Raw genomic sequence first — 16,991 nt, 5'->3', positions numbered from 1 at the left:
ACACATACACAGGGAACGCACACACATAGAGGTACCTCTGGGAGCACACCCCGGATGGATGGCTTGGCAAAAGTTCAGCCCAACCCCAACCCCAATTCACATACACTCGTCACCAGGACCTCAATGTCTCCTATAATCCCACTCCTACAAATGTTTTTTTCCCCTGAAAACCTTACAGGCCCACTTTCAAGGGCTCTTCTCACCCAGGAAGGGCAGGTGTGGAGAGTGCCTGGGGAATGCAGGCAAGACATAATGGCAGAAGGAACAGCTAGGGTTCTGCTCTCTGCTCTAGGAGAGCCTCAGCTCTCCCCAGTGCAGGGCCCCTGGGGAGTCACCCAGGGCTCTTCACTGCTGCTAATGATTCTCCACTTTTCATCTGGCTGCGACCCCAGATTTGCCTTGGGGTTCTTTACACTCCCTTGAGACCTCTTGGGGCTCATTCATGGATTCATTCATTCAAAAGATGCCAGATCCCAGGCTGGGTGAAGACAGAGACTCATGGACACAGTTCTGACCTTGGGATGCACGCATTTTGGGAGGCTGGATCTTTTAGCTGCTGGTTACATGGTGATGAATTAAGTGCTAGAATGGGGATGTATGTGGAGAGGAATGCAGTAGGAACAGAAGGTACGGACAGCAAGCAGACCCTAAGAAGAATCTTGAAGGAGTTGGCCAGGAAAGAGGAGCCAAAGAAGGATGCTCCAAGCTGAGGTTATAGCAAAGGCCAAAGACCCAGAGGTGACAAAAAGTAAACTGTGCACAAGGGGCCAGAGGTGTGATGGGGAAAAGGCAGAGGCGGGGTCACAATGGACCTCAACTAGGCTTTATCCTGAAGGCCATAGGGAGCCATAAAGGAATCTAACCAGGGGAAGGATACAAAGAAATCTGTATTTTAGAAAGACCAGTCTGAGCTGGAAGAATGGATAGGAGGGAACAAGACTTGAGACTTGTCAGGAGGCCACCAGGGTTGCTCAGAGGAGACATGGTGTGGCCTGAACTGGGATAGTGACTGGGGATGGGAGAGAAAGCATAGGAGTAGAGACAGTGATGCCAGATAAAATGTAGGTGTTGACAGGACAACGGAGAAACATGAGGGCAGAGTTCCTACCTTCACACAGCTTAAAGAGGGAAACAGCCGCTAGATAGAGACTCAAGTGATTTTAGAAATGGTGGTATACCATAAGGAGTAAAGGGAGGCTGGCTGCAGTGAGAGATGATGATGGGGTATGAGAGAGTAATCCGGCAAATGGAGGAGGAGGCGGAGCTTCTGCACTAAGGAACCAGTAGCCTAGAGGGCTATGAGCTCCTGTATATACACGACGGCTCCAGTAGCCTACAGGGTTACTATAGCCTATAGAGAGCTAGTGTGCAATTTGAAAAGGGGGTCTCTTCTTTCCCGAGGACACTGTCCTGCACCAGGGTTCATGGCTAGGGACAGAGAGCAGGCAGGACTTCAGTCCTCACTCACCTCTGCGGCCAGGTACACTGAACTCTTCACAGAGCCTTGTGTCTGGAGGCCCCGAGGAAGGAGGGAAAAGGAGGAGCCAAGGGTGACTCTGGGCTCTGGTTTGCTTCAGGGTGGAAGCTGGTGCTGTTACAGAGATAGAGACCTCTGGAGAAGAAGAAGCAGGCATGGGGGCACATTTAGTCAAGGACACTTCGGTTACAAGTGACAGAAACCCAATTCAAACAAGGTTAAACCCTGCAGGGGATGTGTTGGAAGGACAAAGGGCCATTCACATAAGGGAGCAGGGTTGCAAGCACCACAGCACCCGTGGGCCTTGAGAGCTGGGACCGGAGCCCCTCTTGCTCTTTGACACGCTCCCTTCTTGCCTTCTCTCTCTCCTGGTCCATATTGGTTTTCTGCAGCTACTCGAGAGAGTTACCTCACCATTTAACTCCAGGTTGAAAATTCCCAGAAAAAAACTTCAACTAGATCAGCTTAAATCATGAGGCAGGATTTGAACCCAGGCAGAGAGGTTCCAAAGACTGCATGCTTAGCGGCCCGGCCCTTGAGCCTCTGTGGAGGAAGTAAGGAGAGAGGAAGAGAGTGTGTCAGGATGCAGGGGAGTAGCTAGATAGCAGCCACCAGAGTGGCTCAGACAGTAAATAATCCGCCTGCCAATGCAGAAGACCTGGGTTCAATCCCCAGACTGGGAAGATCTACTGGAGGGGCCCATGGCAATCCACTGCAGTATTCTTGCTTGGAAAATCCCATGCACTGAGGAGCCTGGCAGGCTACAGTCCATGGGGTTGCAAAGTCAGACATGACTGAGTGACTAACACTTTCAGCTAGAGACTGAATCACCCCATGGATGATGGGGTTTGAGGTCCCCTCCTGACCTGTTCTTCATCTCAGTTCCCTGGGCAGAGCCAGAGGTGGGGGACATCTAGTTGAACCCCATTTGCAGTGTAGATAAAACATCCCTGTTCTTGGGGCCATTTTCACCTGGGCTGGATCTGAGGAGACACTGGGCCATGCTCTCCATAGAGACATGTGTGTGTCTCTACACACGTGTGCTCACGCAACAGCACACAAGTCCTCAGAACATACTGTCAAAGCTGGTGTACCTGGAAGCTAAGGACATTTAAGCTTTAGGTCCTGTCCCTGGCATGAAAAGCCCTAGAAATAGGTTCACATGGTTTAGTTGTTTTTTTTTTTTCTTCACATATTTCAAAGTAAAATATTTTAGGAAACTAGTTATGACCATTGTTTCTATTCTGACTTCCCCCCTCATGTTAGGTGGCATTTATGGGCATGTTGAGGTCCTCTCAAGAGGTATACATCTTATTTGGGTTTAATGGAATATATTTTAAGTAAATGAAATATAAAACAGAAGCAATAATGATGAACAATGAAATAAGTTATAGTGATTCTGACATTGAGAAGACAATTGTATCCCCAACATATATTTAGATCATACCAAATGTAGCTGTTGCCCTCGTAAGTTCAAGGCATTTTTCTTAATTTTGAACAGGCTGCATTCTTCATATTTAAACCTGTCTTTCTTATCAAAGTCCATCTGAGAACTCTTTTAGAATTAATAAGCCCTTTTACATGTGAAAATACTGTATATTTTGTTAGTGTAATTTAATTCCTTAAAATTTGAAATATATCTATAATCTATTGAATAATGATTAAATACAAATTTTTGCTTTCAGGTTCTTTGTTAGTATGCTTAAAGGTATGATTTTATTCTATCTTCATTAGAGGAATGATGATAAATTGAAATTCCATTGTTAAAAATTATTTTTAAAAAGGATGCTACTCCTGTAGCATTAAATTTCATTATCTTTAGCATAAAGAGAAAATGATTATTTTCCTGTGGAGATAGAGTGATACAGGCAGTGCTGTAAACATTATTCTCTAAAGTGTTATTCAGAGCCATGACTCACCATATATATATATATATTATATATATATATATTTAAAATATTTTTGATGTAGTATCCTAGGACAAATTATAAATGGAATTGTCTCTGACTAGCATTCGCTTAATTCTTAATTATGTAAAATAATACCAGTATGAAAAATGTACTGGCAGGTTTCCTTGGTGGTTCAGTGGTAAAGAACTCACCTGCCAATGCAGAATATGCAAGTTCCATCTCTGGGTCAGGAGGATACCCTGGAGAAGGAAATGGCAACCCACTCCAGTGTTCTTGCCTGGGAAATCCCATGGACAGAGGAACCTGCCAGGTGATAGTCCACAGGGTTACAAAAAGAGTCAAACATGATTTAGCAAGTAAACAACAACAAAAAGCAATTTATTAAAAGAGATAACTTTTGAACAGAATTATTGATAAGACTCTTGCATTGTTTGGTAATCTAATCAACAAAGAAGAGTGAATTATATGAACATATTGGAAAACGATTTAAGTTTTTTGCTGGTCTAACACAAAATAGTGACATCAACAAAGATAGAATAAAATTCATAATATGCCATTATAACGAGACCTTAGCATCAACAAAGTTTTAAATGAACATTACCAATTTAAAAGCATTTGTAATTAATCACTGAAAACTCAAAATACCTTGAACTCCTATAGTCCATAGATGAGAGAAATTTGATGGAGCCTCTGCCAAATTTGACAATTTTAAAAGTGTATGTTTTAGATACACTTTTCAATAGATGTTTCCAATACAGTGGTAAGCCTGAAAGAAATTTTCCTAAATTATCAATGATATCAAAACAAGTTTTGATCAACTGTGTTGAGGGAGAGATTGAATAAGCTCTCAATTATCTGTATAGAAAATGATATTATAGAACCACATGAAGAGGCAATTAAATAATATACAGCCTAATGTGGGTGGAAAGGGGTGGGCAAGACTGAAAAAGGCAAAAAAAAAAAAGAAAAAAAAGATCCAGAAGAGGAAGGCAGAAAGGATGAGGAGATGAGAAGGAAGAGAAAGACCAAAATGGTGATGGTGATAATGATGGAAAAAAGTAAATTGGTTCTAACTCAAGTTTTTTCTCTCCTATCAAACGCTTAAATCCTTGGCACACAGCTCACTAGTATTAAGGGGGACGATGTGAGGCTGTGTAGTGTTTGTTTTTATTCCATACAGCGTCACTTTTGTATAGTTAACTTTTTTTTCCAGATAACATTTAATTGTGGGTATTAATTCATAAAGAACTTTCCCGGTAGAAGCAAAGAGCAAGTCCCAGCTGATGTCAATGGCCACATGTTTTCCAGGATGTCAGCCTGGCTGTGCCCCTGACCAGCTCTGAGACCTTGGGAATGTGGCTTCACCCTTTTGGACTTGGGCTCTCTCTCTGTGTAATGAATTAGTGAATTTAAAAGGTATGTTCCAGTTCTGAAACTAACTTAAAGCATTTCAGAGAAAGAAAAAGATAACACCCCCCACCACCACACAACCCCCCCCCCCCCAAAAAAAGAAAAAGAGGCTCAAGAAAAAGATAACAAAATAGGTCCTCTACAGATAAGGGAGCTGGCACCATGACAGATTCTTCTTAGCATAAGCAAATTATCTATAGTCTCCTGGTTTACTGATCCTTCTTTTACTTTTCACAATAAAAAAAAAAAAAAAAAAAATGGGATACAATTTACATATCACAAAATTCACATTGGTGAAGTGCTGAATTCAATGGTTTGTACTATAGCCGCAGCTTTGTGCAACCATCATCATTATCAAATTCCAAAATATTACTCCCCAAAGAAACCCATACCCCTTAGCAGTCACTCCCCACTCTCTCTCCTCGCCCCTGCCCGAGGCAACCACTCAGGTATTTTCTGTCCCTGTGGATTTGCCTATTCTAGGCATTTTATATGAATGGAACCACACACTAGGTGGCCTTTTGTGTATGGCTTCCTTCACTTAGCATATTTTCAAGGTTCATCCATAGTGTAGCAGCTTAAAAGTACTTCATTCCTTTTTATAGCTGAATAATATTCTACTGTGTGAATACATCATATTTTGTTTATCCATTCATCAAGTGATAGATATTTGGCTTGTCTTCATTTTTTTAGCTCTTACGAATAATGCTGCTACAAACAGTCACGTACAACTTATTGTGTAAACATATGGTTTTAATTCTCTTGGGTGTATACTTAAAAGTGAAATTATTGGGTATATCATAACTCTATGTTTAAATTTTTGAGAAACTATCAAAGTCTTCCCCAAAGCAGCTACACCATTTTACATTCCCATCAGCAATGTATGAGTGTTCCAATTTCTCTGCTTCCTCAATAAGCACTGTTATGGTCTTTTTATTCTAGTCGTCCAAGTGGGTGTGAACTGTATCTCACTGTGGTTTGATTTGCATTTCCTTAATGACTAACGAAGTTAGCATTTTTTATGTTCTTCTTGGCTATTTGTATATCTTCTTTGGAGAAATGCTATTCAAATCTTATGTCCATTTTAAAATGAGGTCATTTGTCTTTTTATTATTGAGTTATGAGGGTTTTTATAACTAGACCCTTATCAGATGTATAGTCTAAAAATATTTTCTCTCATTTTATGGATTGTCTTTTCAATTTGTTAATATTGTTCTTTGAAGCACAAAAGTCTTTTTGGTTTTGGAGTCCAATTTATCTATATTTTCTTTTCACTGCTTGTATTTGAGGCATCATATCTAAGAAACCATGACCTAATCCAAGGAAGAATTTTATAGTTTTAGCTCTCACATTTTAGGTATTTGTTTAGTTTTAGTTGATTTTTCTAGATGATCTGAAGAGGGGATCCAACTTCATTCTTTTGCATGTGGGTAGCCAATTGTTCCAGTGCTATTCATTGAAAAGACTCTTCTTTCTTCCATTGAATTGTCTTGGCACCGTTGGCAAAAATTAAATGACTATAAAATGTATGGGCTTATTTCTGGGCTCTCAATTCTATTCCATTGATCTGTGTATATACCCTTATGCCAATACCACACAGTCTGATTACTGTAGCTTCATAGTAAGTTTTGAAATGAGGAAGTGTGAGTTCTCCAACTTTGTTCTTCTTCAAGATTATCTTGGCTACTCTGGGTCCCCTCCATTTCATGAATGTGTCTGAATAACCCAGTCCTGGTGGTATTTTCAGTAGCCACAAACCTTGCCCGATACACTATGGGAGGCTATAAAGTGGCATGTAAATTTAAAGCAGATTCATGTTGATGCACAGAAAAAAATAGTTATAAGGTAGGATGATGATTTTTTTTTCATTTTCAGCCATATTTGATGAACCTTTAACACAACAAATGTGGTTTTATTAACTGAACATCATTTGGTAATTGCAAAAGAAGTTGCAACTGTTTTCGTTGGCATTATGAATGCTTCCAAGTAAATACAGCATATTTAAAAGTATTATGTAGGTGTGTTAGAAAGTTAATAACAATATTAAGCTATTATTCTTCTGGATTTTTAAAAACGTTTTTAGTATTTGTTGGCTTTCTAAATTTTACATTTGGTCCTGATTTCTTTTCTAAGTCTCAATAAATATTCACTTTTGTACACAACTTTCTGTTCCTTTTTTTTTAATGTGACCCCACCCCCACTCCCCACCCTCACCCCCAACCCCCACCAAATGTCTAAACTTCAGGCCTCCCTGGTAGTTCAATTTGGAAAGAATCCAACTGCAATGCAGGAGACCCTGGTTTGATTTCTGGGTTGGGAAGATCCGCTGGAGAAGGGTAAGGCTACCCACTCCAGTATTCTGGCCTGGAGAATTCCATGGATGGAGGAGCCCGGTGGGCTACAGTCCATGGGGTCACAAAGAGTCGGACACAACTGAGCGACTTTCACATTCACTTTCACTTCCAGGCCTCACGGAACCTGGACCCAGCCCTGCACACTGCCAGCCAAGCTTACCTGCAGGCTGACTCAGACATGAGGGCCCAGGAGAACCCACAGGATTCCTTTAGGGAATCACAGAGGGGGAAAGACTCTTGCTACAGCCATGCATCTCCAACTACTTCTGGGAGAACTCAGTGGCTGCTGACTGGTCCTGTGGGGACACTCTTGCTGTAGTGCCCGCATCCACCCATTTTTCCTACACATGTGCACACCTGACCATCCTATGCATCCTTCACCACATGGGAAGCCATCATCACTTCCCACTCCTCACCTCCCTCCTACATTCAAGAACAAGAGGCCAGGTATTGAGGCCCTTCCCCAAAGTCAAGCCCAGGGAGGGCTGACGCTCTGCCCCTGAGGCCATACTGCCATTCAGCAACCGGCTTGGCTGTGAATGGCAGGAGCCCAGGAGAGAGACACGGGATCAGGCTGGTCACAGACGGTTTGGAGGAGATGGGCAGTCCGAGGGAAGGGGGATGAGGGAAGGAGAGGAAGTTAATGAGAGATGCTCGCTCCCTGAACCCTCACAAAATACTCCCTTTACCCAGCTGAGGAAACAGAAGTGTGGAGAGAGAATGTGGCTAGTTTACACAGCTAGTAAGTAGCAAAATGAGTTTTGTAACCAAATCACTCTCCATCAGTGGTTCTTGCAACCAGAGGAAATTTTACTCCCCACCCCCTGCCCCACCCAGGGAATTTTGACAGTATCCACAGACCTTTCTGATTTGTCCTGAATGAGGAAGGGGTTCTACTGACATCTGGGCTTCCCTGGTGGCGTGGTGGTAAAGAATCCGCCTGCAATGCGGGAGGCCTAGGTTCAATCCCTGGGTTGGGAAGATCCCCTGGAGAAGGGAAAGGCTACCCACTCCAGTATTCTGGCCTGGAGAATTCCATGGACTGTATAGTCTATGGGGTCGCAAAGAGTAGGACACTACTGAGTGACTTTCACTTTCTACCGACATCTAGTGGGTAGAGGCCAGGAATGCTACTAAATCTCCTAGGAGAGCCCCACGACAAAGGATAATTTGATCCAAAATGTCAATAGTGCAGAGATTGACAAACCCCACTCTAGCACTTCCTTGGAAGATTCTTTACCTTAGCCCTTTTCTAGACTTTGGCTGGACTAAGAGATCTGAGATCCACTCGCCCAGGGATCACAGGAAAAAAGCAACTGTACACCCCACCCCATTCCCAGCTTAGGCACCAGGTTCAGTTCTCAAGTTACAGATCTGACAGCCACCATCACCAGTTTCCAGCTATGGCACCTCTAGTTTCACCCTCCCCTGTCCATTGGGGGGAGGAGTTCTGATCTGCAGAAGAGATACAGGCTTATCTCCCCAAAGCCTGCTCTGTGCCCTGGTTAGGGTAGTTTTCAGATTTTGCCACAAGATGGCACCCCAACCCACCAGGAATGTGAAGGCTCTTGGCCTGGGAGAGAGCTTGTGGGATGGGCCAACCTGTATCAAGGCCTGCCGGCGGGGGGGGGGGGGGGGCGGAGGACGGGGGGTGGACTTGGGCCAGTTCCAGAGCCTAGCGGGACCAGATCTAAGGCCTGCAAGTGGCAGGTGTGAGAACACAGGCCAAACTTGGCTTCAGGACTCCCTTCACCTCTTTCTAGCCCAGATCCTGCCTTAGCTCATTCTTCATCACTCCCATCAACCCCCTCCTCCAGCCTCAACAAGAGAAATGACAGAGCTGAGGTGTTATGATATAGGGCTTATTGTTATTCATCAATAAAGAAACTGACACAGAGAAGTTGAGTAATTTGCCCCAGGTCATAGCTAGTCAATGGCGGAGCTAGGATTTGAACGCAGGTAATTTGGCTCCAAAGTTTATGCTCTTGACCACTGAGTAACATCACCCCACTGTTAGTTCACTGTACCCCGAGCCCCGCCTGTATACTTTTTAGTATCAGCCACTGATACCAAAGACACTCTGCATAGCACCAGTGATTCCTCTGCAAGGGAGGGAGCAAATGTCTATGAGTAAGAGGGACAGCTCAAAAGTGGTGGGGTTCTCATCTGGGCTGAGGGTCTGTGGTTAGTCTTGTGGGTAAGAGGCTAAGGCTCTGTTCAGTGGTTCCCCCTCCCAACCCCCATTTCTCTGGAGTTATTTCCCTTCCCCCCTCCCCCATGATGCCCTCTTGGTTTTTCAGGGCTTTATGCAAACGCCAGCCTTCTCACAGTGTGAAGAGGAAGTGAGAGAAGGAACTTTTCTGTCCCTGCTTAGGATAGAGAAGGGGGGCGTCCTTTGGGGCCTCGGAGTGTCATCAAGGATGAAGGTGGGACAGCATGGGGCACCTCGTGGGCAGCTACTCTCTCCCACCTGAGAGGCTCCTCTCTCTGAGCCCGCTCTGCTTACCTTGTAGGGGATTTTAGGTGCGATGGATACACTTTCACACTCCCCCTCCCTCCAGCCCTGTCCTGCCTCTTTTTCTAGCCCTACAGAGCCAGGCCTGACCAGGGTTTCTTCCAGCTTCCCTCTTCTAAGCACCCTTTGCCTCTCTCTGCCTCTCCCTCTGCTTCTGCCCACCCCCTGGGGCGTGCTTTAGTTGCCCATTATGGTTCACCATGGGGTAGAAGCCTGAGGTGGAGTCTGCACTGACTTCCCAAGAAAACCTGGGTGGGTTTCCCCTTGACTCAGCCCTGGTTTAGGGCTCCAGACTCCTATGGCCTCTCACACGAGGATTCTAGGATCCCAGCCCCTCTCCTGGCCTTTCTCAAATCATCCAGCCCTTAACGAGCAGCGACTGTGGCTCTGTGCACTGTGGAGAGAGGCAAGCAAGAAGGAGCCCTGGTGGAGCTGAGAGTTCTTTTTCTGAGGACGTGAAGTAAGCTACAGTGAAGGCTAAGGAGCCACACTCTGATGCCTGTGGTCCTGCAGGAGAGGGAAGAGGTGGAGTCCTGTGCCGCCTGGTTGGCAGAATCACTCTGTATCCATCTTTTTCTGTTCCTTCTGGGGACTCTGTTTCTCCATTTTATCACCTCCTTGGATTGAGGCAGAACTTTCTGAGAGAACTATGTCCTGGGAATCTGAATTTGGGCCAACCTGGGCTGCACCAGGTCCTGCCTCCTCTTGGGTAAGGGGTGGGATTCACACTGATCAGGAGAGGAGGACACTGAAAAGCATTCTCACTTTCGTATTACTCGGAAGTCTTTGTATTGAAGGGGAAACATCTTCCCTTTAGAAGAAGAATGCAAATCAATCTCTGGAGGGAGGAAGTGCCATCCTGGCCCCGGACTCCAGCTCTCTCTGAGCCTCTGCCCATCTCTGCCCTTGTTTCTGCCATAACTCTGCCTCTCTCTGTCTCTCAGTTGTCCTTCCATGACCCTGCATCCCTTGCTCTGCCCCTTGCTCCTCTCCAACCCTCTCCGTTCCTCCAGACCTTTGCCCCAGCACACACAGCTTTCGCTGGAGCTGGGCTGGGATTCCCCTGGCAAGTGAGGACAGAGATGCCTGCAGCACAGCTTCGTCCCCAGGTCCACAACCAGGTCTGTGGGTCAGTGTAGAGGGACAGCTGTCTGCACAGTGAGCAAGTGCCGACAGGTAAGTAAGAGCCTCGTGTCTTCTTAATTAAATCGTCCTCTGCCCAGGCAGCCTTGTGTTCGATTGGGCTGGGCTGGATCAATAAGTCTCTTTCCCAACGCAGCCACCCCTGGAGTTGGGCCTGACCTCCCCAGCCCTGTCCTGGCCCACCTGCCCACTTCCCTGACAGCCTGGAGCCCCTGGAGGGGCTTGTGCCTCTCTGCCTGGGACCAAGCCTGGAACAAGTGAGGCGTGAAGGGGTGATGGCTTCATTGAGTAAACTGAGGGTCTGCCAGCAAACATGGGCTGAGAAGGCTTGGGGGCCCAAACTGCAGCTCCCACCCCAGCATCAACGGTGAAACCCAGAATCACCGCAGAGGAGCTGCTCCTATATAGCTCCCAGATATCGCATCAGCGTCCCCTCCAGTGCAGCTGAAACCCTGCGAGAAAGGCGGCCTGTCAATGTTCAGGACCACTAGAAGGAGTTGCTTCTTCTCACCTCTAAGAACAGAATCCCCACTGAGGATCCTGGGCTAGTGTGGGAGGATCAGTGAGCTGGGATCAATATGCACAGCATGAGGCACTCGTGGGAGAAGGGCCCCGGGTCAGAAAAGGGTCGAAAGGGGTTAATAGGGGTCCAGGATCATCAGGTTGTTAGTAGATGGCTTAGAGGACAACACAACCTAGTGGAGGTGTGTGTAGTGCATAGGGGAGAGCAGAAAGTGTTATTTTGGAATCCATGCAATAGGGTACCTATGAAAGCGACATGGGGACTCCAGGTTCCCTGGAAAGGTCGATATTAAAGAATTGCTTGGAGCCATCCGGATCGAGGTGTCTCTGATAGCGGTCAAGGGTGTCTCATTTCACTAGGGAATCAGACAGTCCCTAGTTGGGAAAGATAAAGGCGGGTACTAAACCGCCTTCTCACCTCAATCTGACCCAGGGGCGCGGGTCGAGACGTCTGCCAGATCCCCCACCCACTGAGTGGCGCTCCCCAGGGCGGAGCGTTGGCGGGTTCCTCTCCGCCCCCCTCCCCGGGAGCCGCAGGATGGGTGCCCGGCTGGCGCCCCCAGCGCCGGGGTTGAAGGAGGCCGGGCTCCGCTCCGGGCTGGGAGAGGGGCGCGGAATCAGGGCTTTTTAGGACCCAGCGCGGCGCCTCCCTCCGGGGGCGAGTGCGGCTGCGCGCGCCGTGTGCCCGTGTCCGGAGAGCGGCGGGCTGGACGCGGACCGCGCGAGCAAGCAAGCGAGCCAGCTAAGCCCAGCAGCAGCCCCGGCAGCAGCAGCGTCGCGGGCGGCGGCGGCGGCCGCTCCGCGCCTCGCCTCCCCGGCCTCACCAGCCTTGCCTCGCCGCGCCCAGACCCGCCACCCTCGCCTTCCCGGCCCGACCGCCGCAGCCCCCTAGCCTCGGTCGACAGCGCCAACCGCCTGCCCGAAGCAGGGCGCAGAGCGCAGGGCGCAGAGGCACCGGAATCAGTGCCCGCCGGCCCCGCAGACGGAGCCCAGTCGGGAGAACCCTAGCCCGGCCCCGCGCAGCTCCGCAACAGTCCGGGAGCTGTCCCTTCAGCACCGCCGCCGGAGCCGGAGCCGGAGCCCGAGTCGGAGCGCAATCCAGAGGAGAGCCCCAGATCCAGCCGGAGGGCACGGAGCGCACGGAGCGCAGCGCTCCGCGGCAGCAGCACCGAACAGCACCCCTGGTGCCCCTGCCCAGGGGGCCCGCCATCTCCTCCGAGAGGCGGGGAGAAGGAGCGAGGAGGGCGGGCGAGCGGACAGGCGCGCCTGCCGCCGGGGGGAGCAGGCAGCCAGGCAAGGAGAGGGAGGGGGCCGGAGTCCGCCCTGCGCCCCGAGCTGCAGCCGGGCCACGCAGGGAGGAAGGCAGCGGGCATCCATCTCCCCCGCGCCGAGAGCGCGCTGCGACGACCACCTCACAGCAGAGCGCGAGTTTCCCGGCTCCCTCTCGTCCTTTCCCCTCCCCCTTCCAGGAGCTGATCTATGTCCGGCCCTGGAAGCAGCTGACCTTCCCCCCGATAGCTTTGTGTCGACTTCTCTATCTTCCCGCTGAGATGGGGACGGGAGCCCGGCCCCCCCACCCTCTTTGCCCTCCTCCCGGGGCTAGCCGCTGAGCGCCGCCTGCCCCCCCACCCACCCCTTCCCTCTCTCCCTCCCTCCCTTCTTTCCTCCTCTGCCTCCTCCGCAGCCGGACTAGCTCCCTCCCACATCTGGCTCTCGGAGACCCTGGGGATCCCGCGCACACTCCCTTGGACCAGCACCCGACAGAAAGCGCCCTGAAGGGCTTAGGTTGCTCTCGGAGTAGCCGGAACCGCGGTCCTCTGTCCCCCCGACGGCTGGGGGGAGGGGGGAGGAGGCCGCGCGCCCCCCTCCCCGGCGCCAACTCCCCCTGGCGGCCGCTCCCATGGGTGTCCCTGGGCCGCGCCATGCCTAAGGAGGCGCCGCGATGGGCCAAGGGGACGAAAGCGAGCGCATCGTGATCAACGTGGGCGGCACGCGCCACCAGACGTACCGCTCGACGCTGCGCACGCTGCCCGGCACGCGGCTCGCCTGGCTGGCGGAGCCCGACGCCCACAGCCACTTCGACTATGACCCGCGCGCAGACGAGTTCTTCTTCGACCGCCACCCCGGCGTCTTCGCGCACATCCTGAACTACTACCGCACCGGCAAGCTGCACTGCCCGGCCGACGTGTGCGGGCCACTCTACGAGGAGGAGCTGGCCTTCTGGGGCATCGACGAGACCGACGTGGAGCCCTGCTGCTGGATGACCTACCGGCAGCACCGCGACGCCGAGGAGGCGCTGGACAGCTTCGGCGGCGCGCCCCTGGACAACAGCGCGGACGACGCGGACGCCGACGGCCCCGGCGACTCAGGCGACGGCGAGGACGAGTTGGAGATGACCAAGCGCCTGGCGCTCAGCGACTCCCCAGACGGACGGCCTGGCGGCTTCTGGCGCCGCTGGCAGCCGCGCATCTGGGCCCTCTTCGAGGACCCCTACTCATCCCGCTACGCGAGGGTAAGTGACAACTTACTCACGAGAAGAGTGGGGCGGGGAAGGCAGCGGGCAGGGTTGGATCCGAGAACTGGTGCCCGGGGAGTCAAAGCAGAAAGGAGGGGGTTTGTGCGCCTGTGTCAGAGACAGTGACTCTCCTCAAGGGTGGCTAGCTTTGTACATATGTAAAGGTCTGTGTATTTCTGAATTTAGTATGTATGAGTGAGTATGAATGGGTGTGTTTGTGTGCGTGAGTTGATAGTGTGCGCATATTTGTGTAAGTGTATATTTGGGTGGGTAAGTTGTGTGGTGAGAATCAGTGAGCATGTGTGTATGAGTGTGCAGGCGTGCCTGTGCATTCACACTGCCATCTCTGCAGGTGTGCAGGGTGAAGCTCTGAACTGTCCTTTAGATTTTGGTGTGGGGAGGGAAGCAGGAGTCCTTCCTCTCTCCCAGGTTAAGGGGCATGTGGGACCAGCCAGGGCCCACAGAAGAGGGCTTGAGACCTGATCTGCTGCCTGAGATGGACCACCCCACCCTGGGGAGCAGCCTCAGGACCATCCCAGGGAGATGGTCAAGGGGCAGTCTCTTTTTTTAAGGGGCAGTCTTTATGGCTAATTAACTGATAGATGCGGGGGGTGGGGTGTGATCCCTCTGAGACCTGTTCCTGGAAACAGAGCCTGCCTTTCTTCCTTGTCAAAAGGAGAGAGGGCTGAAGGGGACCTCTGGGCTTCTGCCTGTTCTTCCTCTAGGACCTGTCGGGACAGAGAGGGGGTCTATAGGCGTGTGAGAAGGAGGTGTGTCTTCATCAGCCACTCCCCTTTAATGACAGAAGCTTGTTGCCAGGGAGAAAGGGCACCCTGCTGCCCACCTTGGCCCATCATATGGCTCCTCCGATCAGTTCCCTCAAATGTAAAATGAGAGAGGGGATCTGGTGAATTCTAAAGGTCTTTGCTGCTTAACTGAGCCCTAAAGGGAGACGGGGTAGCAGCTACCTACCCTGGAAGAAACCCCTCTTGCCTTTGCTAGGCTCTGCCCTCAGATACCTGAGCAGAGGGGAAGGGTCAGAGCTGGGAATTTAAAGCAGAGTCCCTCCCCCAAGTGTGAGCCACCCCCTAATCCTCTCCCAGGCACGACATTACCTGCAATGCCCCATCTCCTTTACTGCTCCACACCCCTTCCCTCCTGCCACCCGGAGCCCAGGGAGGGAGGCTCGGGCAGGGGAGGGAGCAGGAGAGCCTGCTCGGCTGGCTTCAGTGGGGAGAAGGGACCCAGGGGCACTGAAGCGTCCACAGCAGGAAAAGGCTGCGTTCAGGCACAGGCCTGATGGATGTGTTACTGAAATAAAATACTCAGTGTTTTAGTATCTGAGGGAGAGGGCAACAGGTCTCATATACTAAATCCTAGATCAGTGTTTGGGGCGGGCAGGGGGTGTGTGGAGGTGCAGTAATAGAGAGAGAGTTAAACCCTCTGTTTTGAAAAGCCTGCCCAAGGTCACCCAGCAAGTTAGAGGCCATGGTGTACTGGGACCCAAGTCTCCTGGGACCCTGTCCTCCACTCAGCTGGCCACCAGCTCCCTGCCATCTCCAGAGGAGACTGGGATCCTCAGAGGTCTCCCCCCTCCCCTCTCCTGACAGAAGCCACCATAGCCAGGGGATTATGTAACTGAAGGCTGTAGCTGAGCTGTGAGGAGGGGCAGGAGAAAGGGGACTGGGAGGTTGAACTGGTGCATATGGGGGCAGGGGCAGGAGGAGCAGAGGCCTAGGTTAGAGCAGCTGCCCATTAGCCTGCATTTGACCTTGGGAAGCATCTTATTACCACCCCACCATCCCCTTGGCCCCAGAAGCAAAGAGTAGGCCCAACTTCCATATGGTCCTGTCCACCTCCTGGTGCCCTAGCAAGAGGCTGCGTCCCCCCACCCCACTCCTGGGGTCAGCTTTAGGGCTCTGACCCTAGCCCCTGAAATTTCAGGATAGGCAGGGGTCACGTGGGACATATTCTAGCCCCCTGCCCTGTCCATCTCCTCCCACTGGCCATTCCCCCATGCAGATACATGAGTTGGCTAAAGGGGGTCATGAATCTTACAGAATCTTACAGAAAAGTCCTGGTTCTCTCCAGTGTCCACTGAAGAGCAGACTCTGAGGGAAAAGTTGAGCAGTGGTTGGGGGTGGGGGGTGGGGGGATGCTTAGAAGGTGTCCCCCTCAGCCTGTCGGTGGGACATTCTCTCCCCAGTGGCCACAGAGAGTTGTTCCAGCTCCCTTGGGTGACAGCTGAGGACACTGGGGCCTGCCCAAGGGCACACAGGAAGTGAGGGCAGAGCCTGGATTAGAACCCAGGCTTCCCGCTGCACGCCCGGCTGGCCTAGCTGCATTGCGCTGCCTCTCTGCGGCTCATCTGCGCAGAGCCCAGCCGGCTGCCCGCCCGCCCGCTCTCCCTCCTCCATCTCGGCTCCTCCGCCGCCGCTGTCACCTTTGTTTACCCCTCCCCCTCGCGGGCCCCAGGCCGCCTCAGATTGCGAGGCCGGGATTTAAATGTTTATTCGGGATTCCAGACCAGAATCTTGTGTGTGACATTGTAGGTGTGTGTGAAAGACAAGCTGTATGTGTGAGAATCTGTGTAAGAGAGATTCTGTGTGGGTGTGAGAGGTTCTTCATGTGTGTGTGTGTGTGTGTGTGTGTGTGAAAGAGAGAGAGAGAGAGAAAGGCCACATGAGAATAAAAGCATGTGTGAGTGAGACTCTGGGGGTGGGTGGGTGTGTGTGTTGAGATTGACTACGTGAGAGAAATTCTGTGTTTCTGTATCAGAGTAATCCCGTGTGGATGTGAAAAAGACAGATTCTGTGGGTTTTGAGAGATGGACTTTGTGTGTGAGAGTGAGACTGTGTGGGAGAGAGTGCGTATATAAGAGAGAGAGGGGACTGTATGTGTCAGAGAGATGCTCTGTGCATGTGAGAGAGAGAAGGATTCTTGGGGAGAGTGTGAGAGACTTGAGGCGAGTGTATTTCTGTGCATGGCGGGTGGGACACTGGGAAGCTCTGCATGTAAGCCTGCATGCACGAGACCATCTGTGTGTCAGGCTGTGTGGGCTGGGAGCTCCATGTGTGACAGAGACCCTGTGTGTATGTGAGGCGAGTGTGAGGCAGGAGCTGTGTGCGGGAACCTGGTGTCAGTG

General features: G+C 50.8%; 1 protein-coding gene across 2 annotated transcripts in view; it reads left to right on the top strand.

The window, feature by feature from the left end:
* Positions 1-13,271: 13,271 nt before the first annotated feature.
* Positions 13,272-16,991, top strand: part of KCNC1 (potassium voltage-gated channel subfamily C member 1) — a 43,455-nt gene continuing 39,735 nt past the window's right edge. For both annotated transcript variants that reach the window (XM_061146525.1, XM_061146516.1), the window contains exon 1: positions 13,272-13,843. In XM_061146525.1, the coding sequence (XP_061002508.1) occupies positions 13,274-13,843 (570 nt within the window). In that variant the 5' untranslated portion in view covers positions 13,272-13,273. The remainder of the gene's footprint in view (positions 13,844-16,991) is intronic.

The sequence above is a fragment of the Dama dama genome, chromosome 1, assembly GCF_033118175.1.
Source record: "Dama dama isolate Ldn47 chromosome 1, ASM3311817v1, whole genome shotgun sequence".
Classification (NCBI taxonomy): Eukaryota; Metazoa; Chordata; class Mammalia; order Artiodactyla; family Cervidae; genus Dama; species Dama dama.
Note: the sequence above shows the minus strand (reverse complement) of the source record. Positions and strands in the feature narration are given on the sequence as shown.